The sequence below is a fragment of the Propithecus coquereli genome, unplaced genomic scaffold (assembly GCF_000956105.1).
Source record: "Propithecus coquereli isolate 6110/MARCELLA unplaced genomic scaffold, Pcoq_1.0 Scaffold43, whole genome shotgun sequence".
NCBI classification, from domain to species: Eukaryota; Metazoa; Chordata; class Mammalia; order Primates; family Indriidae; genus Propithecus; species Propithecus coquereli.
Genome location: NW_012150063.1, coordinates 2,867,072 through 2,894,352, shown reverse-complemented (window position 1 = coordinate 2,894,352; position 27,281 = coordinate 2,867,072). Strand labels below are relative to the sequence as shown.

The 27,281-nt window shown below is 36.5% G+C and overlaps 1 protein-coding gene across 1 annotated transcript; it reads left to right on the top strand.

Annotated features, from left to right (window-relative positions):
- On the top strand, positions 1 to 26,381 carry DYNC2LI1 (dynein, cytoplasmic 2, light intermediate chain 1). The gene is made up of 10 exons (XM_012653803.1): positions 1 to 76; positions 2,160 to 2,248; positions 7,742 to 7,928; positions 9,861 to 9,929; positions 10,542 to 10,619; positions 15,749 to 15,825; positions 16,428 to 16,498; positions 19,727 to 19,824; positions 20,256 to 20,348; positions 26,086 to 26,381. Exons 3-10 carry the CDS (start codon positions 7,800 to 7,802, stop codon positions 26,146 to 26,148), a joined length of 678 nt encoding a protein of 225 aa, XP_012509257.1. The 5' UTR covers positions 1 to 76; positions 2,160 to 2,248; positions 7,742 to 7,799; the 3' UTR covers positions 26,149 to 26,381.
- The last annotated feature ends 900 nt before the right edge of the window (positions 26,382 to 27,281 follow it).

Sequence of the window (27,281 nt, the reverse complement as noted above, 5' to 3'; positions counted from 1 at the left end):
GCACAGAGATGAGCCACCAAAACCAACCTTAGCTTTGGAATATACATATGGAAGAAGAGCAAAAGGGCATAACACAGTGAGTGTCTTTTTTAAGTGATATTGCTAGGCCTGGAAATGGGAAAGTAATGACGCTGACTTTGGTTTACATTTTCCATCTTATCTGCAATCAGTAAACGTATCCAGTTGTATACTTCATAGCTGTGTACTGTTAAGCTTCAAATGCAATTCAACAGATATAAAGCCAACCCAAACTGTGAAAATATTTTAGCCTTCTCATTTGTAATATCTCAAAATGCTGGAATAAGATTCCTTTTTAACTTTATTGTACAATTTTTGGGAATAATATTGTGGGTTACTCTCTATCTCTCCTTAAAATCTGCTAAAAATATGAATTTGACCTATAGAATATATATGAAAATATACTGTTTAAAATTTAAATTATTAGCATTTTAAAATATATCTTGAAGTTGGTAGTACTAGCTTAAGACCACAGACCTTACTTGATTATAATCCTATTTTTACTTATTTTGATGTCTCTTCAGAGGAAGGTTATAAACTATTCTGGATAGAGGGAGAGTTTATAGTGTATATTAAGCGGGGGTGATGGGGGACTGAATTCCTAAACAGAACCTTTTTGGAGTTCTCACATGAAAAGAGATAATTTCTGAAATAAAGTTTGGCTTATGGAAGAACAATCTAGAACAGAGCATCCCATTATTTCCATAACAAAGCAAAATTTTTATACATTGATCTAGTTCAAATGTTTGCTCATTAGGCAATATATTAATATAAAGAGTTGAAATTGCCTGTTGTTACTTCCTGGATTTACCAGCGAAAGTTGGTTATTAAAACTGTGAAATTAAAAAGAAAAGAAAAAACATAATATATTTGAGATGCAGGAGAACTTCATTTTGGTGACTCACAGGAATTTCGACATGAGCGATAAGCCAAGAAATGTAATTATACTTTTATTGGAAACTTTAAGACAGCTTTTATAAGCTTAACTTTTGAGAAGAGCTTTAATTGAGGGAAATATGAAAAATTATTTTTGCCACAAACATTAATGATTCAATATCAAGACCAAAATAATAATTGTAGAGATTATGAGATGAGAATTTGTCAAAAACACAAAATAATATATATTCATTAAAAATTTGCCTTAATGACAATCTGTCTCTTCCAGGTTCATGGTAAATACATAAAAACCCATGTGATTCTTTTTCACCTATTTTTCTCTGAACTTTGTGCTGTTAGTAGGGTGTTTTCATATTCATTCTGGAAGCTTCATGTCTTTCTCAGATTTAACATTCCTTAAGAGTTCTAAATAGAAGCACTTTGTCGGTTTCTTAGACACTTTTGGTGGCTTGGAGGCTCTTCAACGTCAGGGCAGAAGCAGAAATGCCATTAGCTAGCAGCTTAGAAAGGCTCTCACGGAATAGATGGTTTTATTTCTGAACTTCTTGGCTGCCTAACCCTGTCAATCCCCTATTATTTTGAGAGCCCTATAAAAAGAGAAGCAGTTGTTTGGTCTCTTGTTCCTCCACATTCCACTTATTATTGTCAGTGGTAGCTGTCAGATTCCCCATGGGATCAGGCCCAGATTGTCTGCTTATACTTTTGCTCAGGTAATCCTCATCTGCAGCCAGGACTGCCATCTGTTCATCTGCTTTCCTCATGCCTCATCTCTGTGTCTAATTCATTTTGTGAGCTTCTCTCTTCCTAAATCAGGATGTTTTCCTATTCAACTGTTTTATCTATCTAGAATTAGAAATGTTTTCAAAAAAACAATATCAAAGTGTTTTTAATAAAATTTTAATTTTATTTAAAATTTGCATAAATGTATGCTACATGTGATATTTATAAAATTGAGGTACTGTTTATGTCTTCTATTAAGGTATTACCAGAATTAGGGCATTTATATACACATATAGACAATACATTCATAATATCTCATCTTTGTTCTTTGGAATAGGTGCTTTGTGCATTTTGAGGGATGGGATAGAGAAAGGAGAAAGTTTTAACTGCCAAGAAAGGATTGATTAAGGACTACAGTATTTTGGATCTGTAATTATTACTGGCAGGTGCTAGTGATGTATAGGAAGTACTTAAAATTCAAAAAGTCAAAAATTTTTAATATTAAAAAAACCTGTTTTTTTCAGCCAAAAGATATTGCACACTTTTGGGAATTGGGTGGAGGAACTTCTTTATTGGACTTAATCAGCATACCAATCACAAGTGACACCTTACGGTAAGTGAGCCAGCTCCAGGAAGAGTTGTAAGTACACAGTAGTGTCTGCAGGAAGAATATGAGTAGGATTTGTGAGTCAGAATTTTGGTGAGACAGTTTTATGTTGCTGAAGGCTTATGCCCACTTCCTTTGTATTGCTTAAACTGTAATGCTTTCAAAGAGGTTATAAAAGAACAAAGATTCTGGCCTGTGCTGAAGTGAGATAGCTGGCATTCCCACTAGTAACATATTTTGCAAGCCTGCAAACAAAAAAATATGTCAAATAACACTTGGGCAATAAATTCATTTGGCAACAATATATTTGAAAAGCTTAACTCTTTCTAGTATCCATCTCAGTGTGAGTTAATTCAGCTCTGAGTTTTTTCTTCAGCTGGGTATTAAAAGTCTACTTTTGAATTTAATGCTAATTAGTATTATTGAAGTTGTATCCAAAGGAAGACTGTGTTGGAGGAAAAAGAAAATCTCCCTGTTTGCTGACTTTAAAGAAATAGAACCTAGGGGAAAAACCTCAAAACCTTTGAGTGGTATTTTCCTGACAATAACTCCCACATGTTGGCTAAATCATATGTGGAAAATTGTGACATTTCTCACAATGTTCCTGGGAACTGATCTTAGCCAAGAAAAACAAAAATTTTAAAATCTGAAATATCTTAAACTCTTGTCAGAGTTTAACACAAACCATTGCTGCTGCCTGGATCAAATACAAAGGGCTTGGCAATTATTTGTTACATTTTGGCCATTAAGCTCCTTAGCGTATGGAATTATTTCTTGTTAATAGGACAGTTGTTTTTCCAGAACTGGCTGGAAGCAGGTAATGTTGGCTTTATTTGTCTATGGATTTCTTTTTCTTTTAGTGAAATATAATTTACTTTCTTTTACTTATTACAAAAGTGATATATATTCATACAGAAAACTTGGAAAAATACTAAAACGTATAAAGAAAGTAAAAGCATCTAGAATCACGTTAGAAATAAACACTATTAATGTGTTGAGGTCCTTTGTTCCTTCTCCATTCCCACTGCTTCACTTGACCAGCCTTAAAAAAAAAATATGTTGAGGTATTTTTTTCAGTCTTTTCACTGTTTGTAAATATACTTTGTTCAGATTTGGGAGATATATATCTATATCTAGATATATACCTATATATATATATTTTTTATCTTGTTTTTTCACTTTTAAACACTCTATGCCTATGATATTATTTTTCAGAAACATGAAATTTTATAGGTATATAGTTTTTCATTTGTCCCTCTTTAATGGAGACAAAGAAGCAAAGCTGCCTAGGAATTAGGATAGTTCATAGTTCATGTGGTGAGGGAGAGTGGGGAACAGCTGAAGGAAGCCAAGCTGCCAGTTAGGCTGGCCAGAGGCTGAAAGGGTAAAAATGCAGAGGCCAGCTCTTACCTGGGTTGTGAATTGGCTCCTGTTCTGGCCCAGACTTGATACATTACCTCACTCCCCTTCTCTAGGCCCAAGAGAGTTCCGGCCTGCCAAGGTAGTGGAAATTTCTGCAGAAGCCAAATCTTTCCAAGGCTTCTTTAATACCTCATTTTGTGAGGTCTTGGTCTTGCCTTCCCTGGAGCCCTAGGACAGCTGGAGCCTGCTTTAGGAGAGAGGAAGGGTCAGGGTTATGAAGAACAGAGGGAAACAGAGCCATAGGCCTGGGTCCAAAGTAGGTTGCCAGGTGGTTAAAGAATTGATGGAAAACATTTCACTCTTAATGTAGTTGCTAATCTCAGTGTTTTTTGACTAGAATTAATTTGACACATAATTTCCTTGTGTTGGACAAAGCCCAGCAACTTGAGACAATAATATTGCCAAATACTATTAGATACTGTTTATCTTTGAAGTAACTGTTCCTAGAATTATAGATGCATTGAACATTTCCACTGACTTTAGATAATTTGTAATAGAGCATTTCCTGTGGTCTGATTCCCTGTTTTAAAAGTTTATTTAAAAAACGATTTTTTTTAGCTATCATTTGCCATGAAATAGGTAAAAAGTAACACAAGTATTTCCAATATACTGTAAACAAACATTTTAATCTTGGAAAAAAATTGATTAATCCATTTGTCTTTTGCTTAAAACAAAGTTATTTTTCATGTAAAAAATAATTAATTTTATGTTATATCCATTTTACCACAGTAAAAAAAGTTAAACCATGGTCATCTTTTCTTTCAAACATACCATACTAAAACCCTGAAAATTAAATTAAATCATTTTCCTTACTATTAAAAATATATATATTCTATTACTTTTACAGTTAAGCAAAACTGTTTATGAGCTTATTAAAATGACATAGTTATGATTGACTCGGCAATATAATAGCACAATAATTTTTAGAAAATGTGAATAATTAATGTGTAAAAGACCACTTTCTGAACTTAGACCAACAGTATAGCCTTTAGTTAGTGTTTTGTTTGAGTGAACAAAATAGCTGGTTTGCTTGAACTAAACAAAATAATTAAGTAACATATATTGTAATTTCTTGCTATACCTTCTAGCAGAATATTTGCCCTGTTGATCAAGGATATATTGGCCCATGATGATGGTTCTACATACTTATAATAACCATTTTCTAAAATACTTCTGAATTTATATTTGTTTGGTTTTTATCGTAAAATACACATAGCATAAAACTCACCATTTTAGTCATTTTTAAGTTTATAGTTTAGTGGCATTAAGTATATTCACATTGTTGTGTAACCATCACCACTATCGATCTCCAGAAATTTTTCATTTTTCCAAACTGAAACTCTGTACCTAACTAAACAAAATCTCCCTGTTTTTCCCTCCCCCATCTGGCAACCATCATCCCTGCTGTTAGGTCCAGAGCCAAGAGGGAGACACACAAAGCCTCATGTGCAGCAAGACGCTGTTTATTTTGAACATCTGGGTACGGATGGGTGGAGGCTGAAAAAGGCATCCATGAGAGAAAAGGGAAGAGCCTTGGGTTTTTAGAGGGTTTTTCTGGGAAGAGTAAATAAATTCTTTTCAAACAACCAGGAAGGATAAGGAAAGTAAGTTCCCCTTTTGCATTTCATTCCCTTATCTCCCTAGGGTCTGGCAAAGGCTACCTGCCTAATACACCCCTAGAAAGGGGAGACTGATGGGTTATAGGACGTTTGGATGGAAGTTTGGGGAGGGTGAATTCTTTAAGCCCAACACCTACTTCCTTTCTCTCTAAACTTGACTACTCTAGTAACTCATATAAATGAAATCATACAATATTTGTCCTTTGTTATTGATTTATTTCACTTAGCATAATGTCTTCAAGGTTCATCCATGATGTAGTAGAATTTCCTTTCTTTATAAGGCTGAATAATATTCCATTGTGTGTGTGTGTGTGTGTGTGTGTGTACACACACACACACACCACATTTTGTTTTTTGGGTTTTTTTTTTTTTTTTTTTGAGACAAGGTCTCTCTGTTGCACAGGCTAGAGTGCAATGGCATGATCATAGCTCCACTGCAGCCTCAAACTCCTGGACTCAAGCAATCCTCTTGCCTCAGCCTCCCGCGTAGCTGGGACTATAGGCACATACCACTACCCCAGCTACTTTTTCTATTTTTTGTAGAGGTGAGGTCTCCCTAAGTTGCCCAAGCTGGTCTCATACTCCTGGCCTCAAGCTATCCTCCTGCCTTAGCCTCCCAAAATGCTAGGATTACAAGCATGAGCCCAGCCCCACATTTTGTTTATCCATTAATCCATCCATGGACATTTGTGTTATTTCTACCTTTTGACTACTGTGAATAATGCTGCTTTGAACATTGGTATACAAATAAGTTTAAATCTCTGCTTTCAGTTCTTTTGGGTATAGTCCCAGAAGTGAAATTGCTGGATCATACGTTAATTCTGGGTTTAATTTTTTGTGGATCCGCCATACTGTTTTCCACAGCAGCTGTACCATTTTACATTCCCACAAGCAATGCACAAGGGTTCCAATCTCTCTGTATCCTCACTAACATTTGTTATTTTCTAGTTTTTTAAAAAAATATTTTGACAATAGCTATCCTAATGGGTATGAGGTGATATATTATCACAGTTTTGGTTTACATTTCCCTAATAATTAGTAATGTTGAACATCTTCTGATGTGCTTACTGGCTATATGTATATCTTCTTTGGAGAAATTTGTATTTGAGTTCTTTGACTTTTTCTTTTTCTTTTTCCTTAATAGTGACAGTGACTCACTCTGTCACCCAGGCTGGAACACCTGGGTTCAAGGGATCCTCCTGCCTCAGCCTCTTGAGTAGCTGGGATTACAGGCACTAGCCACCACACCCGGCTAAGTTTTTAATTTTTTGTAGAGATGACATCTGGCTGTGTTGCCCAGGCTGGTCTTGAACTCCTGGCCTCAAAAATCCTTCCACCTCAGTCTCCCAAAGTGCTGAAATTGAAGTAGAAAACTCCACTGACAAATCTCCCTGCTATCTCCCCAAACAGCTGTCACTCTAGCCTCTGTAAACTGTTTGCAGGCGCCAAGGTGGATCAAGACCCTGCCCCCGCTAAAGATAAACTCATTGTAACTGTGTCCCACTTCCTCCCTCATTGTAACTATGCCCCACTTCCTAACCTCATTGTAACTGTGCCCCACTCCCCCTTTAACCAAAATGTATAAAAGACTGCTACATTCTTTGTTCAGGGCTCAGAATTTGGGAGGAAAAATCCCCCTCTGAGTCCGCTGGAGTATATAAACCTGTTTTGCTATACTTCCTGTGCCTCTCGGTCTCTTCCCGGTCAATTCTGCTTTAACAAAATTACAGGCATCAGCCACTGCACCCAGCCATTTGCCCATTTTTTAAGTGAGTTGTTTATTTTTGTTGCTCAGTTTAGATTTATATTTGATACACATGAGTAGAGTACAGTTGCATTTGATGATAGTGGTGGTGTATCTGGTGGTCAGGAGTGTGCTTTCACAAAGGCAGAATGGTATTAGCAGAAAAACATGTAACTTTGTATCAAAATACCAGTTCTACAACTGATTAGTTCCATAAACCTGACCCTTAGACTTCTAATCCATAAAAGGACATAATAACATCTTCTAGAAAAGGTTGTTGTGAAGATTAACCAGGTAGTTTCCTAGCAAGGTCCATTTGTAAATCTATTTCCTTCTCCTTGATTGTTGTGTTGCTGCTGCTACTCATTATTTTTGCTTCCCTTCTTTGGAGCACATAGTAAACTTGGATCTAACATGGTGTTGTTGGACCCAACTGCTTGCAGCTTCTCTGGTTGAACTGGATTATTTTTAGTTCAAACAAAAACCTCTGTGCCACTATTGGTTGTAATACTTAAATATCACTAAAGAAAAGTGTTGGAATAAACAAGGATATAACTTTGGGGTTTTTGTTTTTGTTTTTTTGGTCTTAGAATAATGCTGTTTTTTTTCCCCCTTAGTCTATAGTGTTGTTATTCTTAGATAAATTCCCTATGTTAGGGATTCAAAATGGTAATTATTTTGAGTCCTTTTTGAAAGATGTTTTTATTTCTTTAGGACATTTTCCATTGTTCTCGTTTTGGATCTTTCAAAACCTAATGACCTTTGGCCCACCATGGAAAATCTATTGCAAGCCACAAGGAGCCATGTAGATAAAGTGATGATGAAATTGGGAAAGACAAATTCTAAAGCTGCTTCTGAAATGAGACAGAAGATGTGGAGTAATATGCAGAAGGACCATCCAGTGAGTTGCTAGTGGAATTATTCCTGGAATCCTTAGCCCCATATAGTTAATGGTAACATTGCAAACAACTTCTTTACATTTTTATGCATGACTTGAAATTCATTTGATGTATAGATGAACCTGTTCACCGGAAAATTATAGCAATTTAATAAAACCTCAGTAAAAGCAAAATAAGGAAAAAGATTTCTGGTGTCTTCTTGTTATGAAACAGAAGTAAGGATCTGAAAAAGGGCAAAACATTTTATGAGTTGTCTCTTTAAAACCCCTCACCCTTTTTGGGGAATTAAAACCTGCATTTCTGCCCATGCCAGTAGTCAACAGGGCAGAGGAGTGTTCTTTGTTCTTTGTTTGCTAGTATCTTAAACCATGGGAGGTGGCTCAACAGAATTAGCTGGACAGAGATCATGAGATCATCTTCATCGGAGATGCTATAGTTAAATAGCAATAGCCTGAAGCTGAAAACCCTTTAAAAACCCTGTATTTCTGTTTAAAGGGGGGACAATGGTTCTTTAAGACTGTGGTCCCCAACCCCTGAGGCACCAGGGCATGAAACATCACCTGAGCTCTGCCTCCCCACAACCCCTGCCCATGTCCCTGCCCCCCATGGAAAATTCTCTTCCATGAAACTTAGGGGCCAGGCTGCACAGCAGGAGGTGAGCGGCAGGTGAGCTTCATCTGTATTTATGGCTGCGCCCCATCAGCTCGCATTACTGCCTGAGCTCTGTGCACCTCTCCAGTTCCCACCCCCTCATCCTGTCAGTGGAAAAATTGTCTTCCAAGAAACTGGTCCCTGGTGCCCTCTGACAGGCCAAGGTGGGAGGATGGCTTGAGCTCAGGAGTTCGAGACCAGCCTGAGCAAGAGTGAGACACCATCCCTACGAAAAATAGAAAAATTAGCAGGCGTTGTGGCATGCCTATAGTCCTAGCCATTCAGGAGGCTGAGGCAGGGGAATTGCTTGAGCCCAGTAGTTTGAGGCTGCAGTGAGCAATGAGGACACCACTACACTCTAGCCCAGCGCAACAGAGCAACACTCTGTCTCAAAAAAAAAAAAAAAAAAAAAAAAAAAGAATCTGCCATTCTCCTCATTTGCCAGCATATTAATAAACTTCTCTTTCCTTTTACTCAACCCACCTGTGCTATTCTTCATTCACCTTGGGGACAAGTACCGAACTTTCGGTAACAGACATCTACTGTGATTTATAATCATAATATGGCATATTATACCAATCAAAGAAATAGAGTTTTAAAGTAGTAGTTTGATATTGATTTTATAATCTCTTTTTAATGAATATATAAAAAAAAAGACTGTATAAAACTCACCTGGCAAGGACTAGATGAAGCTACAAATTTAAGCAAAGAGTAGAGTTTTAATAGCTTTTGTTGCAACTCTGTATTTTACATTCATTTAGTGCCTGTCACATGCTCAGTATCTTTTGATCATCTGACAACTTACTAAATTATAAAGTTGCTGTGACGGTAACAAAAGTTCTTTAAATACAGTCATGAACATCATCATCATCTAGAAAGCTAAGAACAGCATTTATATTGCCCAAGGTTTATAAGAATGTGTTTTACATAGGTAATATTGGAACAAAACAAATCCATGCCATTTAAATGCTATTGCAACAAACAGTTAACATAAAATAGAAAGAAAAAAAAACCTCGGGAAGATAATATGTTATATAAGGAAATAAAAGGGCAGAAAAAAAAATAAATACTATAATAATTTAGGGAATTGCTGTTTGTAGTTTTATACTTAAGAAATATAACTTAGTAAGTGAAAGTTAAATATTAGAACAAATTGTATGTCAAGCAAACAAAGTCAACAACAGAAGGGATTGAAATTGGAATATTCTTGGAAGTAAATAGAAATTGCTGAGCACATAGCAATAAACAATTATAATAAATCAATGAAATATATTTATTAACAGGATCGTGAATTAATTGACCCATTTCCAATACCTCTGGTCGTAATTGGAAGTAAATATGATATTTTTCAGGTAAGCTCTTCCACTTCTAGCTGGTTTGTTGTATATACATAGTTATGCTTTTATGGGGGAGGTACAAAAATAATGATGAAATAAGAAAATCACTCTGGGAGGGATAGGGTAAGGAGTCACACCGTAAAGATTTTGGAAAAGAAGATATAGTTGAAACAGAAAATAGGTAAAGAAAATGAATACAGTGGTTAAAATGGGAATAAGGCACAAGACTTAGAAAATGAATCTTCAACCCAGTCATCAAGGAATAGGACTTATTTTCCAACTTTTAAATTGAAGAAAATAGAAAATTAGTTCCTCCATCTTTGCTTGTCAGAATCTTTGGGGTATTCCACAATATAAAAATGTGTGCTTATATCTAAATTCTATTGAGATAAGTGTTTAAACAAAGATCTGATAGCTGTAGCTCTTGAAGGCTGCAGCTATTGTTCAACTCTCTACAGAAACAGATATCAAGGTAATGGACTCCTACTCCTCAGGATAGGTTTAACAAAATAAATAATAATAAATAAATAAATAAATAAATAAATAATCTATTTCGACTTTTAATAATTTGCATTTTCCTGCTACAGATATTTAGTTCTCTCTACTTGTTTTTTCTTTTTTCTACAGGATTTTGACTCTGAGAAGAGAAAAGTAATATGCAAGACACTTCGATTTGTTGCACATTATTATGGAGCATCATTAATGGTTTGTATATTTCCTATCCTTCGGGCTTGAATGGACAGTACGAAATTTGGAAAAATTAGCAACTAGATTCATAGCTATGAATAATAAATGCTTTTGCTAATGCACATGGTCCCCTCCTTTCCTTTCCCATTGTCAAAGACCTCTTCATACAGAGTGTTTGCTAATGCATCCATAGAATATATAGTGCTAGATGGCCTATGCTTTCTTTGGGGCAGAAGTTCTAAATTGCTTATCTCCATAAACCCCAATCAAACTTAAAGAGATAAATTGGTGATCTATTTATTTTAGTTTCCCCTTAAGAATTAGAATCGTATCCCTTTGAAAGAAAAACAAACAAAAACTTTAACAATATGTTGTTGTTAGAGTTTTTACTTTTAAAAAGTACTATTTAGGCCATGCTTGGTGGCTCCCACCTGTAATCCTAGCACTTTGGGAGGCCCAGTGGGGAGGATTGCTTGAGGCCAGGAGTTTGAGACCAGCCTGACTAAAAGAGAGACACATCTCTACAAAAAAATAGAAAAATTAACCAGGCATGGTGGCATGTGCCTGTAGTCCCAGCTACTCTGGAGGCAGAGGCCAAGCAGGAGGATTTCTTGAGCTCAGGAGAATGAGGCTGCAGTGAGCTATTATGAGGCTGCAGTGAGCTATTATGAGGCCACTGCACTCTAGCCTGGGTCACAGAGTGAGACTCTGTCTCTAAATAAATAAATAATTAATTAATAAAAATTTAAAAAATAAGAAAAGTGCTGTTTGTTATAGATGTTGAAAACATGAACTCTGAAGTCATACTTCCTGAGTTCAAATCTCAGGGCACTATTTACTAGACATGTGATTTCAAAAGGCAGGTCACTTAATCTCACTTAAGCCTTACAGTTCTCCATGGTAAAATGGAGAAAAATGGTACCTTATTCATAGGGTTCTTGTGAGAATTAAAAGGGAATACATATGAAATGCTTATCACAGGGCCTAGAAAAAACTATTACCCAGTTAGGCTGGGTGCAGTGTCTCACGCCTATAATCCTAGCACTCTGGGAGGCTAAGGTGGGTGGATCACTTGACGTCAGGAGTTCAAGACCAGCCTGAGCAAGAAGGAGACCCTGTCTCTACAAAAAATAGAAAACAGCGGGTGCAGTGGTGTGCGCCTGTAGTCCCAAACTACTTGGGAGGCTGAGGCGGGAAGATGGCTTGAGCCCAGGAGTGTGAGGTTGCGGTGAGCTATGATGATACTACAGGACTCTATCCCAGGCAACAGAGCGAGACCCTGTCTTAAAAAAAAAAAAAAATAGTATTAATCAATGTTGGTCATTATAATTATTTTCTATAGCAGGACCAAATTTTGCTGGATGTCCTTTAATGCAATAAAATATAAAACCATTTTTGTTTAAAAAAATACTTCCTTCACATTTGAATGATTATTGAATGGTCTCTTTTTTCCTCCAAATCAAAGCACTCAGATGAACCTAGAGACAACATGGTCCAGCCCTTGTCTTCATGGCTAGGATATTATGACTGAAAGTAATATCTATAATACGTATTTTCAATTCTCATACTTTACAGAACATTCCAAATATATTTCATTATGTATTTTCTTAAAAATAAATACCTTTTATGTTTGAACTATATTTGCTTACATATTGACTGATGGAGTACTTTGGAAAATATTCTTCTTTACTATTAATTTTGAAAAGATATGGGAAATTTAAAGTGAATGACTCATCCAAGGCAGAGAGACAACAACCTTGCAGTTTCTTATTTTTGCCTCTAGATAAAGCCACACATTTAATTCTGGTTAAAGTTAGTTAAGGGAAATCCCTGTATTTTTTTAGGAACAGATCACACTTGAAGAGCAGTCAGGGCCCAGTCTGGTCTTACGGTTAAAAATGTAAAATAAGTCAAATCAATGCAGGCCATGACAGGCCTGGGATTACCCATGCTCAGAAGACCCTAGAAGACCAGGGACCAAGGAAAGGATCTGAGAAGCGCTTCATCTCAGTTTTCAAGGGAAACAGAGGTTGGGTTAGTGGAGTACTCCAGGCCACCAAAGGAAACATAAGGCCTTTCTAGCTTCCTGAACCCAGAAGAATATAGCCAGTGTTATCAAAGTGCCATCTTTCAGTTTTACATCTGCTCTTACCCTCTACCCCATTTAAGGGAGAAAGTCAGGTACTGCTTCGCAAGATTCCATGATATTTAGCAGGTTTTTTCTAGCACTATGGTTGATCCTTTATAGTTCAGTGGAGAATATTGATTAAATATTCTGAATAATAAAGTTAATAAAAACAAAACCAGGAGAATATTGATAAGTAGGACCAGATACAGAGGAGAGCTACCAGGATGGTAGAGAACTTAATATTATGATATATGAAGACCAGTATAATATCGTATAAAATATGATAACTCTCTTTAACCAGTTGAAGGACTGTTCCATGGAAAAGAGATTAAATTTATTCTTTGTTCTCCTAGAGTCAAGAAAAAAGAACCAACAGAGAGAGTTTATTCAAAATAAGAAAGAACTTTCTGTTGCTACCATTATCTGAAAATGGAATGAGTTGACAGATGAGTTCCCAGGCATTGAGTTTGCTTAAGTAGAAGGTCTACAGCTATTTGTGGAGGATGTTTTAGAGGTGATTGATTCAAGCAGATGGAGGGGTTGGGTTAGAAAACTTCCTTTTTTTTTTAGGGACAGGTTCTCACTCTGTCACCCAGGCTAGAGTACAATGGCCTGATCATAGCTTACTGTATTCCTGGGTTCAGGAGATCTTGCTGTCTCAGCCTCCCAAGTAGCTGGGACTACAGGTGCATGCCACCACACCCAGCTAATTTTTTATTCTTTTATTTGTAGAGACAGTGTCTTATTACATTGCCCAGGCTGGTCCTCCTGCCTCAGCCTCCCAAAGTGCTGGGATTACAGTTGTGAGCCACTATGCCTGGCCTAGAAAACTTCTGATGTTCTCCCAGCCCTACTCTACATTGTATGAAATACATTTGCCATAAAGTTTTTTCCTTTCCCACAAAGGAAATAAAGTTAAGCAGAGCAGGGTTGCTTTTTGTTTTGTTTTTTTGGTTTTTTTTGAGACAGAGTCTTGTCCTGTTGCCCTGGCTAGAGTGCAGTGGCGGCGGCGTCATAGCTCACTGCAGCCTCAAATTCCTGGGCTCAAGTGATCCTTCTGCCTCAGCTTCCCGAGTAGCTGGGATTACAGGCACATGCCACCACACCCAACTAATTTTTCAATTTTTTTGTAGAGACAGGGTCTCGCTCTTGCTCAGGCTGGTCTCGAACTCCTGGCCTCAAGCGATCCTCCCACCTCGGCCTCCCAGAGTGCTAGGTTTACAGGCATGAGCCATTGTGCCCGGCCAGTTGTATTTTTTAAATTCAATTAATCTGTATATATTTTTAAACATTATCTCTGTAGAAGCATTAAAATTATTTCAATACTTTCTTTTAAATAAATGTATAAGATCTTACATATTCACCTGTATATTCTTTGAATACTTTCTCTGGGAGCCTGTTCTTATTCCAAAATGAAGCTTATCTTGTGAAATTGCCATTGGAACCATAGCATTGATACCTTTCCTTCATAAGTACATTTCAGTTCAGTTCAAGGTTGTTTTTCCCACTTTCATATATCTTAGTCATTTTGATTTGGCTCTGAATGACTTCTGGAATAATATTTCCAAAATCAAATCTAGTCAGGTAAACCATATGTCCTGGTTTTCACCTGATGTCACAGCTTAATTTTTTTTTTTTTTTTTTGAGACAGAGTCTCACTCTGTTGCCCTGGCTAGAGTGAGTGGGCATCAGCCTAGCTCACAGCAACCTCAAACTCCTGGGCTCAAGCGATCCTTCTGCCTCAGCCTCCCGAGTAGCTGGGACTACAGGCATGCGCCACCATGCCCGGCTAATTTTTTCTATATATTTTTAGTTGTCCGATTAATTTCTTTCTATATTTAGTAGAGACGGGGTCTCGCTTTTGCTCAGGCTGGTCTCGAGCTCCTGAGCTCAAACAATCCACCCGCCTCGGCCTCCCAGAGTGCTAGGATTACAAGCGTGAGCCACCACGCCCGGCCTACAGCTTAATTATTAATAGTACCTCCTCTTTCATTCTCCATTATGTTCTGGTCATGGTCCCCCTAATTATATATTACCACTGAAAATACTCAGTAGCTTAGTTTTCAGGCTCCAAAGGCAATTCAAAAGAGAAGTTTAAAAATCATTTTAGCGAGTATCAGTATTGTTGGACCAGCCTGCAGCTGCCACATTGACTGCTTCTGTTTTTGGAGACAGTCTCATTGTGTTGCCTGGACTAGAGTGCCGTGGCATCAGCCTAGCTCACAGCAACCTCAAACTCCTGGGCTCAAGCGATCCTCCTGCCTCAGCCTCCCGGGTAGCTGGGACTACAGGCATACACCACCATGCCCGGCTAATTTTTTCTATATATTTTTATTTGTCCAATTAATTTCTTTCTATTTTTAGTAGAGACGGGATCTCGCTTTTGCTCAGGCTGGTCTTGAACTCCTGAGCTCAAACAATCTGCCCGCCTCGGCCTCCCAGAGTATTAGGATTACAGGCGTGAGCCACCGCGCCCGGCCCACATTGACTGCTTTGAAGGCAGCAATATGCCCCTGGATGGAAAAGTTACTTTTGATATATACCTCTTATTTTCTAACCAACCCAATTGCATTTTGGAAAATTTTCTTCTAGACAATAATAAGAGTATGTTTACACACACATACACATACCACATAAACACACATATATACATAAATTTTTAAGGAATTCTTTGACTATGATTATGACCAATTTGTGTGAGTAGCTGAAATGATTAGTGCATAAACACAAGTCCTTTCCACATCATACATTTGTGAAGTTTGAAGAATGAGTTAAAATAAATTTATCAAGATTTCTTTATTCAGGTTTTGTTTTGTCTACTCAAACAGAAGTATTTGCTGGACAAGTAGATAGTAATTCTCCCTGCAATCTGTACTTATTCAAAGCCATATTCATGTTACCTGTTTCTGTGATTTGAAAACAGACCATGTCTGCGGCCGCCCCACCCTGACCACGCCGGATCCCGTCTGCCCTCGAAAACAGAGCATGTAATTTATTCTCCTGATTTTTTTTTTTTCAGTTTACCAGTAAATCAGAAGCTCTATTACTAAAAATACGTGGAGTTATCAACCAGTTGGCATTTGGCATTGACAAAAGGTACTGTTAAAATATTTTTATATCTTTTTATTTATTTGTTTATTTTGGCAGTGTTGTCTTATCTGATTATTGTTCCCATCCTCAGTCATTTGTTTCTTGACCAGGAAACTGTCCCAGATGGCTGTTCTCAAAGGAATGATTTCATATTATCTCCTCCTTCTTATATTGTTTAAATATTTCTCAAATTTTACAACCAAAATGATATATAATATTTAGTTTGACGCTGGAATAGAATAATGATACTATTATACTTGTTCCTAGATTTCTTTTACTTATTTTCCTGCATTTTAGTAGCTTTCCCTCTATTATTAGTTTCTTATATTGATTTGAAACGGAATTGAAAATTTTAGTATGTTATCTTCTAAGCCTTGCTACTTCTCTTGGTTTTGATTTAAGGTAATGTGGATATGTCACTTTTTTCCTGTAAAGCCTTTATTCATGCTATATTTAATTTTTGAAATCACTTAAGTTGATATTTACTCTTTCATTTGGGGCAATGCTGTCATCCATGGCTAGATGTAACACTTGGCTCTCATGTTTATAAACTCTTAAATATATTCAACTGCTAAACTTATTTAGAATCTTTTTTCTTCTCCACATAGCAAATCAATATGTGTGGATCAGAATAAACCACTGTTTATCACAGCAGGATTGGATTCTTTAAGTCAAATAGGTTGGTGAACTTATTAAGATTGTTCAATCTCTTCTTAATTGCTTATTGATTTTATCCTACTCCATGTTCACTTTGTTTCCAACATACCACTATTTCTAGTTTCATTATCATTGCTGTTATTTCCTAGGTCTTTATTTGTATACCCCGTATCGGTGCAGCATGTATCACATCAACGTATTTGTGATGGAAGGGATGTTGCCACATAAGAGACTGATTTCTGATCTCTGTTCCACTAAAAATATTTGCATGTATTTCCTTTCCGTCACTGATTTCTAGGTACTTTTAAATTTTAGCTGCTTGGGTTTAGAAGAAACCAGGAGCATAGAGTGGTCTGGAAATTTAAAGCTACCTATTATGGGCAATGATCAAATATAAGAAAGATTGAAGTGATAGAACAAACCAGAAAGAACACAGTTGTACCAATTAGGTATGCCTTAATTTTTATGATATAAATAGCTTGCATGACTAATGGAATATATTTCCTAGACTTATAGACTCCACAGGCTTCTGAATCAAAAGGAACTTTAAGAGTTTATATATAAAGACCCTTATCTTCCCACAGAAGCTTTTTGCATTATGAAGATCTTTGGGTCTAGCAATTCTCTATACTCTGGGCATGGTTTGGTTTTAACACCCTAATGAGCAATAGTTTACTTTTGCATTTCCCATTGTCTATTACTCTTACAAGCTGAAGATGACTTGATTTCAAATGCAGAGATCTTTGTAATGAGATTATAGATTGAATTGAAATGAAAGGAATAGAGGTGGTTTTGCTTAATGAGTCATGGAGACTATTTTTTATAATTATCATTAGCACCAACTTAATTTCAGTAGGCAGTGAGAATCACTGTGTGTAGCGATAGATAATGCTGATGGAATACTTTTGCCTATGTGAACAGTTACAGGTCAGAAGAGAACTGATAATTACTGAATTTAAGAAGTCATGGAGCTTAGGCCTCATCAAAATTAAAAACTTTTGCTCTGTGAAAGCCCATATGAAGAGGATGAAAAGACATGCTATAGTCTGGGAGAAAATATTTTCAAGCTGCATATCTAAAAAAGGACTAGTATTTAGAATATATAAAGAACTCAACAGTTTAAAAACAACAAGAAACAGTCCTCTTAGAAAATGGTCAAAAGACATAAGCAGACATTTCACCGAAGAGGACATAAAAATGGCAAAGAAACACATGAAAAGGTGTTTAGTATCATTAGTAATTACGAAATACAAATTGAAACCACAATGAGATATTACTACACACTTATCAGAATAGCTAAAATAAAAAATAGTGATACTACCAAATACTGGCTAGGATGCAGAGAAACTAAATAACTTGTACATTGCTGGTGGGAATGTAAAATGGTACAGCCACTCTAGAAATCAGTTTGACAGTTTCTTATCAAACTAAACATGTAACTACCATATGACCTGGAAATTGTGCTATTGGAAATTTATTCCTGAGAAATGAAAACTTACATTCACACAAATATCTGTACGCAAATGTTCATAGCAGCTTTATTGGTAATAGTCAAAAACTGGAAACAGTCAGGTGCAATGGCTCATGCCTATAATCCCAGCACTTTGGGAGGCTGAGGCAGGAGGATCGCTTGGGCCAAGAGTTCAAGACCAACCTGGGAAACATAACAAGACTCCGTCTCTACAAAAAAAAAATGAAAAAAATTAGCCGGGCATGATGGTGTACACCTGTAGTCCCAGCTACTCAGGAGGCTGAGGCAGAAGGATCACTTGAGCCCAGGAGTTCAAGACTGCAGTGAGTTATAATCACACCGCTGTACTCCAGCCTAGGGCAACGGAGCAGGATCCTGTCTGAAAACAAAAAACAAAAGAAAAAAATCTGGAAACAACCTAGAGGTTCTTCAACAGGTGAATGGCTAAACAAACTATGGGGCATCTGTACCATGGAGGAATACTACTGAGCAATAAAAAGAAACAAACTATTGATACGCAGAACTTGGATGAATTTCCAGGGAATCATGCTGAATGAAAAAAAGCCAGTCAGAAAAGGTTATATACAAAATAATTCTATTTATACAAAATTTTTGAAATGAAAAAATTTTAGAAATGGAAAGCAGATAAATGGGTCAGAGGGTAGGGACAAAGCTATGGGTGGGGAAGCCAGGTAAAGGGTTGGGAAGGAGATGGATGTGTCTATAAAAGGGCAATACAAGGATCCTTATGATAATGCGATAATGGAATTAAGTCAGTGTCTTGACTGTGGTGGTAGACACATGAACCTATGCAGGTGATAAAATTGTATAGAACTTAACGCACACACACACACACACACACACACACACATACACAAAGGAGTAGAAATGAAACTTGGCAAAGCTGCATAATGTCTTTTCCACCAAAGTGGTAAGGAGGTCCTGGAAGATCAACAGTGAAATAGTTTTGGTAAACACTATAGATATTGGAAATAGAAAGAATGGAAAATCTCAGGTTATATAATAGATTGAAAGTGGTCAGGAAGTGGCAGCAAATTTAAAAATTTTTCAAATTAATTTAAATTATACAAGCAATACATAAAGACATTTTCCTTGTAAAAAGTTAAAATAGTACATATAAGGAACGAGTTTAATATGTATCTTCCCAGACAATTCCCTATGCATTTACATAAGTGTGCATGTGGTTTAGAAAAAACTATTTTCTTTAACATAGTTGTATCAGTCTATATCTACCATTTTGAAATTTGCCTTTTTAATTCAATATGCCTTAGTGCTTTTCTCATATTAATGCTATATATAGGTCTTTTTGTTATTTTAACTGTTGGATAGTGTTAAAAAAGCATGGCTATGATAGTAACTTAGTGCACTATCCACATTGATGAATAGTTTGATTGTGGTCAATTTTTTACTAATACAAATGATGCTACGGTGTGAAATCCTTAATACAGTACCTATATGCAGGTATTTCTGAGGTCAATACCAAGAACTGGAAATACTGGTTAATAGCATAGGTATAGATGTAGGGTGTGGAGAATAAGAATTACAGTTTGTCCATTACTCTGCCTCCCCTTCTTCCAGCACTAGAATCTGTCCCAGTGGCCTTGCTATGCTGGGTAGGGGTAAATATTAATGGTGACTACATTAGGGAAAGGAAAAATGAGTGATATAAGATTTATACTTTTATAAGTGTCATTTATTTTATACCGTTTGTAATGTTTGAATCAATGCAGTCATTTGAAGTAAAACTTCCAATTTTAGGATCTCCTCCGGTCCCTGATAATGACATTGGAAAGCTACATGCCCACTCACCAATGGAGTTGTGGAAAAAAATGTATGAAAAGCTCTTTCCACCAAAGGTATATATCTCTAATTCTTTTAAAGCAAGAATTTTTAGCACCACTCAACAGTTATGGGAAATGTTCCAAAGGGCCTATTATGATAACTTTGTTTTTATCTCTCATGCTCAAAAATCAATTAAACATTTGCTAAAAATCTATTGTAAATAAGGTACTGTTGGGGTTAAATGATGAGTAAGACACGACTCCTGCTTCACTTTCAAGCAGAGCTCTCTGGCTGTTAGTGAAGGGAGAAACATACGAAAGGGGAAGGAGCAAGAGTACCTGGTGGAATTTGAAATAGGCCTCAATGGCGGTGATAAAAGCTTGAAAGATGGTAGAGAGCCTTCAGTCCCAGGCTGAGGAATGGGAGCTTGATTTGTTAGGTAGATGGTGGCCATTGAAGGTTTTGGGTCATGGGCATGAAATGATTTGGAGAATTGTAATTTCAGAGTATCAACACACTAAAAGATATCAAGGATCCCGCACGAGATCCTCAGTATGCTGAAAGCGAAGTTGATGAGATGAGAATTCAGAAGGATCAGGTATTATCTTAAACATTTACTTAATTTTATCCAAGTTTTATCACAAAATCTAAAATACCTTGGGAATTCTTTACATTTTTCTCAGTGTATTTACTTAATGTTTTTTTACTTTTAAAATTATTTTAAAGGTATATCTGTACTATAGAAAAAAATAAAATTCTAATATGCATAAAGAAGAAATTTAAAAATCACCTGTCATTCCACCACCCAGAGATGACTTAAAGTTCACGTACCCTCTTTCGATTTTCCAATTTACTATATGTTAAGGGTGGTGGTGATCTCTTACCTCGCTGCTGAGGAGCCACTTAGTCCTAAAATTCTTTGGTTTGTGGGGTTATCTGAAAGGTTTTGTTTTTGATTAGGACATTCAGATGTACCTATACTTTTCTTATACCAGAAAAATTATCTTTTCCAGCTAAGAGTTACTCAGTCTGAAAGCACACAGACATCCCAACAGAACCCCGGATCTCTCAGTAAAATGCTTAAAAGCGGAAACTACCATTCTATATATGCCTAGATAGTCCCATTTGAACACACAAGTCTGACGTGAGAAAGCAAGAGTTGGTAAATTCAACATGACCCAAATACTTGGATTTTTCTAAAAAAAAAAAAAACCTTAGATTTTCTTCAGTTTGATAAAATAAGACATTGTACAGAGCCTGTCCTTATATGAGTAACCTTATATTACTGACAACCTCTGAGGCAAGATTTGTAGAGCAGTGTGACCTGGGCAGGCACATTGTAACCCTCCAGCACAAGGGTAATCTGAAGATAGCTGTTCGTTGAGAGCAGTGACTGGGGTATTTTTCTCAGCACTAACCTTTCACCTTCAGGGGCCCTCAAATAAGTAAACAAAATATTTTATTTAAACATAGTCCAGAAAACTTTTCAAAAATATGCCATGAATATTTAGAGGGTTTTGTTTGTAGCTATAGCAAAGTGAGAGGCATGTTGTAGAAACAGTAAAATGACCGCATGTAACCTTTATTATATATGCAGCTTGGCTGTAGAGATTAGTTGGGAGTCATCCCTGGACTACTATTATCTAGCAGTCAATGATTAACTGTCATTGTAGATAACTGTATCTGTTTATATGGCATAGTAATCACTTTATTAAAGTTCACATGCACAGGTATTATTAAAGGACTAGAGTATTTCTGAGCATCATGAGTTTGTACATTCAAATCTTTTTCCCCTCACTTAAAACCATAGGAATTTTGTATGGAAATGGAAGGTAACCCCACAGTGTCCATATCATTCTTCACTCAGCTCTTGTACCTCACTGCTACCAGTTCACCAGTTGCTACAACCTCTTGGCTGAGAGATTTTTTTAACTTATCTGGAAAGTTATAATATCCTAATTTTGCCTCTAAACCAGTTTCATTTGTGTTGTTTTAATAGATGAATTTCATTGGTATCAGGTTGCACACATAGTACCTTAACATAATTTTTTTTTTTTTTTTTTTTGAGACAGAGTTTCACTATGTTGCCCAGGCTAGAGTGCTGTGGTATCAGCCTGACTCACAGCAACCTCAAGCGATCCTCCTGCCTCAGCCTCCCGAGTAGCTGGGACTACAGGCATGCACCACCAGGCCCGGCTAATTTTTTCTATATATTTTTAGTTGTCCAGATAATTTCTTTCTATTTTTTTAGTAGAGACGGGGTCTCGCTCTTGCTCAGGCTGGTCTCGAACTCCTGAGCTCAAACTATCCGCCCGCCTCGGCCTCCCAGAGTGCTAGGATTACAGGCGTGAGCCACTGTGCCCGGCCCCTTAACACAATTTTTATGCTTCTGCTTTAAAGATACTTTAATGATTACCATTGTTGCTTAGTTACTTAATTGATATCTGAATCCAAACTTTGACATTCTACTAGCCAAAATTTTAAATTTGAATATTACTTCATGCTCTCTGAAAGTAGTTTTGAAACCTTAAGTTTTTTTCCCAGTTGTGTGTTGATATATACATAATCTAACTTAAGTGTGAGAAAATTCTCTATAGATTAATTTTGGAAGATTCCTATTGATTTCCCTCTCAACATTTTAAAATACATTTTCATTTTTATACAGACAAAATAGTCACTGCCAGTTTCATTGATGCAGCCTATAGAAGAATTCATCGGCATTAGAGGAAAATCTAGCTAGTTGTCTATAGCACTTTCTTCACATTTGTCTATCTTTTGATCTCTTAGTATAATTATTGCTACATAACTTTTTTTAGTTAAAATAGCATTATAATCTTTAGATTTGATCTGATTTAGTATTTGGAACAAAAATAGTATTCATTTAGAAGAAAAGAATGATTTAGCTACTTCTAAATTTTAAGGTCTCCCTCAGGGTTTTCCATGACTTTATAAGAATGTGTCCTTGCTTAAAAGCAAGCTGTAAATGTTTTAAAAAGTCTATACTGCGTGCTATATGCCTGCATACCTTTAACCCAAAGAGTTACTTCTGATTCTTGTGCTTCTTGGGAGGAGAGAGGACATCCTCTTTCATTAAAATATAATACAGTTGGGCAGGGCGCGGTGGCTCACTCCTGTAATCCTAGCACTCTGGGAGGCCAAGGTGGGCAGATCATTTGAGATCAGGAGTTCAGACCAGCCTGAGCAAGAGTGAGACCCTGTCTCTACTAAAAAAAATAGAAAGAAATTAGCTGGACAACTAAAAATACATAGGAAAAAAAAATTAGCCGGGCATGATGGCACATGCCTGTAGTCCCAGCTACTTGGGAGACTGAGGCAGAAGGCTTGCTTGAGCCCAGGAGTTTGAGGTTGCTGTGAGCTAGGCTGACGCCACGGCACTCTAGCCCAGGCAACAGAGTGAGGCTCTGTCTCAAAAAAAAAAAAAAAAAAATATATATATATATATATATAAAATACAGTTGCATATGAGTGGAGGGCTGGCCCTGAGGCTGCAGGAGACCAGATGTGAGCCTCTTCGACTCCCTCCCCTTTCCCAAGTCCCATTATTAGTGACCTAAATAATTATCAGAAATAGAAAAGAGCTTCGGGGCCTTTAAGCCTTGTCAGTGAAATTAGAGCAGTCCCTTTTAGGATGGAGAGGCAAACTCGTGAGTTCCATTCCATTCCTCCAACACTCAAGCCTTCAAAGAAGTCCCAAGTCTCATTGACTCTTTGGGCAAGAAACATATGCCAGAAGATCTGCATTTGAGCCACACTTAATATTAAATAATCCTGCCCATGTGTGGGATACACCTCACCACAATTCTCCATAATATCTTATTTGTAAGTCTTTGTAGTAAAATAGCTGCCAGAATCCCTCTTGCTCTCAGTCTCCACAAATGCATGGAGATTCTCACCACCCGTGAAACCAACCCTCACGGGTCCGCGGATTGGTAGGAAGACCCTTTTCACAGCAGACTAAGGATCTTTCCTGATTAACTCTTCTTTTTCTCTAATTATTCAAAATTCTGTCTTTTGCCAAACTTCCCATTGGCACAAAAAAATACTTCATCAGTATTTTCTACTTTTTTTTTTTAAAGCGCTCTAGTTTTAAAACATTCCTGATTTTAAGGGAATAATGTGAGTATAGAGAGCACTTGCTGAGCCCTTCTATCTCTTTTCTATATTTTTGTTAAAGAAAGCCAAAAAAAAAGGAAAAGATTTCAGTAAACAATTATTTTTAAGATTTTCTTGGCCAACCACAGATAGCTATTTTGAATTCCTGATTTTAAAAATCAACTTGTTTATAATCCCTAGGCCTATAATTTAATTAAGCACACAGACTCACATGTTTGGAGAAAAATGTTCTTATCTTTTATTGAAGATGCTGTTTTAAGCATTATAAAACTGTGACCCATTAATATCTGAAAACTTTAGAGGTTTTTAAGAGTCAGGGTGGAAACCTTGGTTTTGCTTTCACTCTTACAATGGCTCTGTAAAGCAGCCACAAAGAATTATCACATAAAGAAAACCTTCTTACTTGCTAACCCTTTAAAACATCATATTATCTGGAGTTCACGTCATAGCAATATTGAAGATCTAGTGGCCTTGGTGAGTTCTGTAGCATACCAGTTACTCCTTATTCTCCCTCTGGCGTGGCCTGTGTGACCAGCCCCAATTTTCTGTCAGTTTACCAGCTGTAGAAGTGAGCTACTACTGGCAAAGAATCTCAAAACAATGTCCTCACCTTTATCATTGGTAAAAATAATTCAACGCTTCCAGTTAAAGATGAAATTTGCAATAACCTATTTGTTTATTCTTTATGAGTTAATCTTTGAAACCATAAATGGTAGCTAACTGGTGAACTGAATTAACTTCATTAGAAAAATAAACCAAGCTGTAAAGACTACTTTGGGGTTATTATTATAAAAATTCTTCCAAAGTCTGTATACAGTTTTGAAACTTATCACATTTAGATTTTAATAACTTAGAATACAGGTATGAAAGAGATAATTTACAATTTTTCTGAAAATGAGAATGGATTTTCTTTTCATAGCAACCATGAACTTCAGTTATGTTAGCCAAAGGGTAGTAATTGCCTTATCTTTTTTTTTTTTTTGCCTATTCAAAATAATAATAACCTTTGTACGGTTATGTAGACATTGAACAACATGTAGGAGGCTGGTAGACAATCCCTTTAGATAATCTCTTGCATGTCAATTGTCTCATGCAGGATTTCCACCTCCACTAAAATTTATTTTATGAATTTTAAAGTTAACATATACTCATTGTGCAAAAAGTTCAAAAGATATAGAAGTATATAAAATAGAAAATGGAAGTATCCTGCCCTATCCCTACCTATGTGCTTTTTTCATGTGGCACATATGACCATCATTCTTTTTGCTAGCTGCCTTGGAAGCCACATATGAGTGAACACTGATTATTTAATGAGTCCTTACCAGAAGACATCTGAGTTGTTTCCAATTGTGTGCTGAGATACACAGTGCAATGAGTGTCGTTCTATTTACATACTTGTGCTCTTCTCTATTATTATAATAGAAATTCAACTCTCTGATAAATTTCTAAAAGTAGAATCACTAGATCAAAGGATGTATACATTTTAAATATTTTTCTAATGTCAATCAAGTTTTTGACAAGAGCTTAATAGTAAACAATTAAAAATAAGATCACTGGCTGGGCACAGTGGCCCATGGCTGTAATCCCAGCACCTCGGGAGGCTGCGGCAGTAGGATTGCTTAAGGCCAGGAGTTCGAGACCTGGTCTCTAAAAAAAATTTTTAAAAATTAGCCAGACACAGTGGCACACACCTGTAGTCCTAGCTACTTGGGAGGCTAAGGCAGGAGGATCATTCAACCTTGAGAGTTCAAGGCTGCTGTGAGTTATGAATATGCCATTGCACTCCAGCCTGGGAGACAGAGTGAGACCCCATCTCAGAGAAGAGGAAAGAGAGGAGAGAGGAGGGGAGAGAAGAAGAGAAAACAGTTACTTTTAAATACCTGAAGTATGACAAATGTCCTATTTTATTAGTTGAAAGACAGTTTGTATCTACTATTATATATAGTATATAATTTCATCTGAAAGTCTAATAAATTTATCTCTAAGTGCCACTTGGACTACACAGAAACTCTGAAGACTTTATGTTTCTAGAAAATAAATCCTAAGTATAATCCTCTACAAAATAATTGTCAAGAATCTTGAGAATGATAATGCTATAAAAGATACCATATTATATCTAAAAAATGCTAAGGCAGTTTTAAGGTACCTACTTGAATTTGTACAGTTGATTTTTCTTAAAGTCATATGTATTTTTGTTCTAGGAACTGGAACAATACAAAAGAAGTTCTTCCAAGTCATGGAAACAAATCGAGCTTGATTCTTGAAGCTAATTCAACTATTGTGTATTTATTTCTTCTTTCCCAAATAAAAGTAAGATTATTTTATTAACTATGGCAATATGTGAAGAAAGTTAAAATGTGTAATTTTTTAAAAGCTGAATTTCTTATACTAGTGCAACTCCCTGGGTATTTTGAAGTCTTTTAAAAAGAAAAAAAAATTGTGTAACCACATATAATATTTTTTAAAAATAAAAGAATCTTCTACTACCTACTTCTAACGTGTTTAAGTAGTATATACTCAGTTCAACATGTATAAGTTTCCGCTTGCATGTTTTTAGGAATATGAAAGCAAGAGTATTTGGTAACGGTTTAAAATATAAGACTAAGCATCCATGTTGGATGCAGTCCTTCTATAAGGGGTTCTCAGCTGTAGCTGGTAGGAAACCAGAATTGGGTTTACAGGTATCATGATTTTACTCTAAGAGTGAGACAGAAGAAGCACCTCAAGTACTTATTTAAAATGCACTTTCCTGGGTCCCCATACCCAGAGATCCTGAATCAGTCTGGAATGGGCCATTTTTAATCAGCAGCCCCCTCCCCCAAGAATGACACGTTTATTTTAAATGTTACTTTTTGAAGAACAGGCAAATTTAAAGTGATATTTTAACAATAAGCGGGCCAAAACTTCATAAATAGGGGACAACCGGGATTCCAGGATCATTTCCAAGGTGAGATTACCTTAAAGAAGCCTTCCCAGTCTTGCAGATTTGTGTACCTGCTAACCAGATTCAATTTTGAGTAAGTATAATTGCTGTCATTTATTCTATATTCTCCCATTACCACATATAAAGTATCTTGTCTCTAATATGGCATGCACCCAGCTTCAAATAAGCACATTTACTAACTGCAAGAAAACCAAAGCTGATGAGTATCTGAGTGCATAGCAAGCTATCTGATTATTGCAACAAAATAGGACTTCATAAATTATTTGCAGGGCAATTGATTCTAACACTCTTGAGAACAGAATTTTCAGCATGTTTCCAAGGAACCTCAGTCTTAAGAAAAGATAGGTTGCCTGCCTAAGTGCTGTAGAAAAAGAAATCCTTTTAAATTTATAGTGAACATTATGATCTCAGAAACATCACTGACTTTGTGGGAAGAAACAGCCTATTCCACAA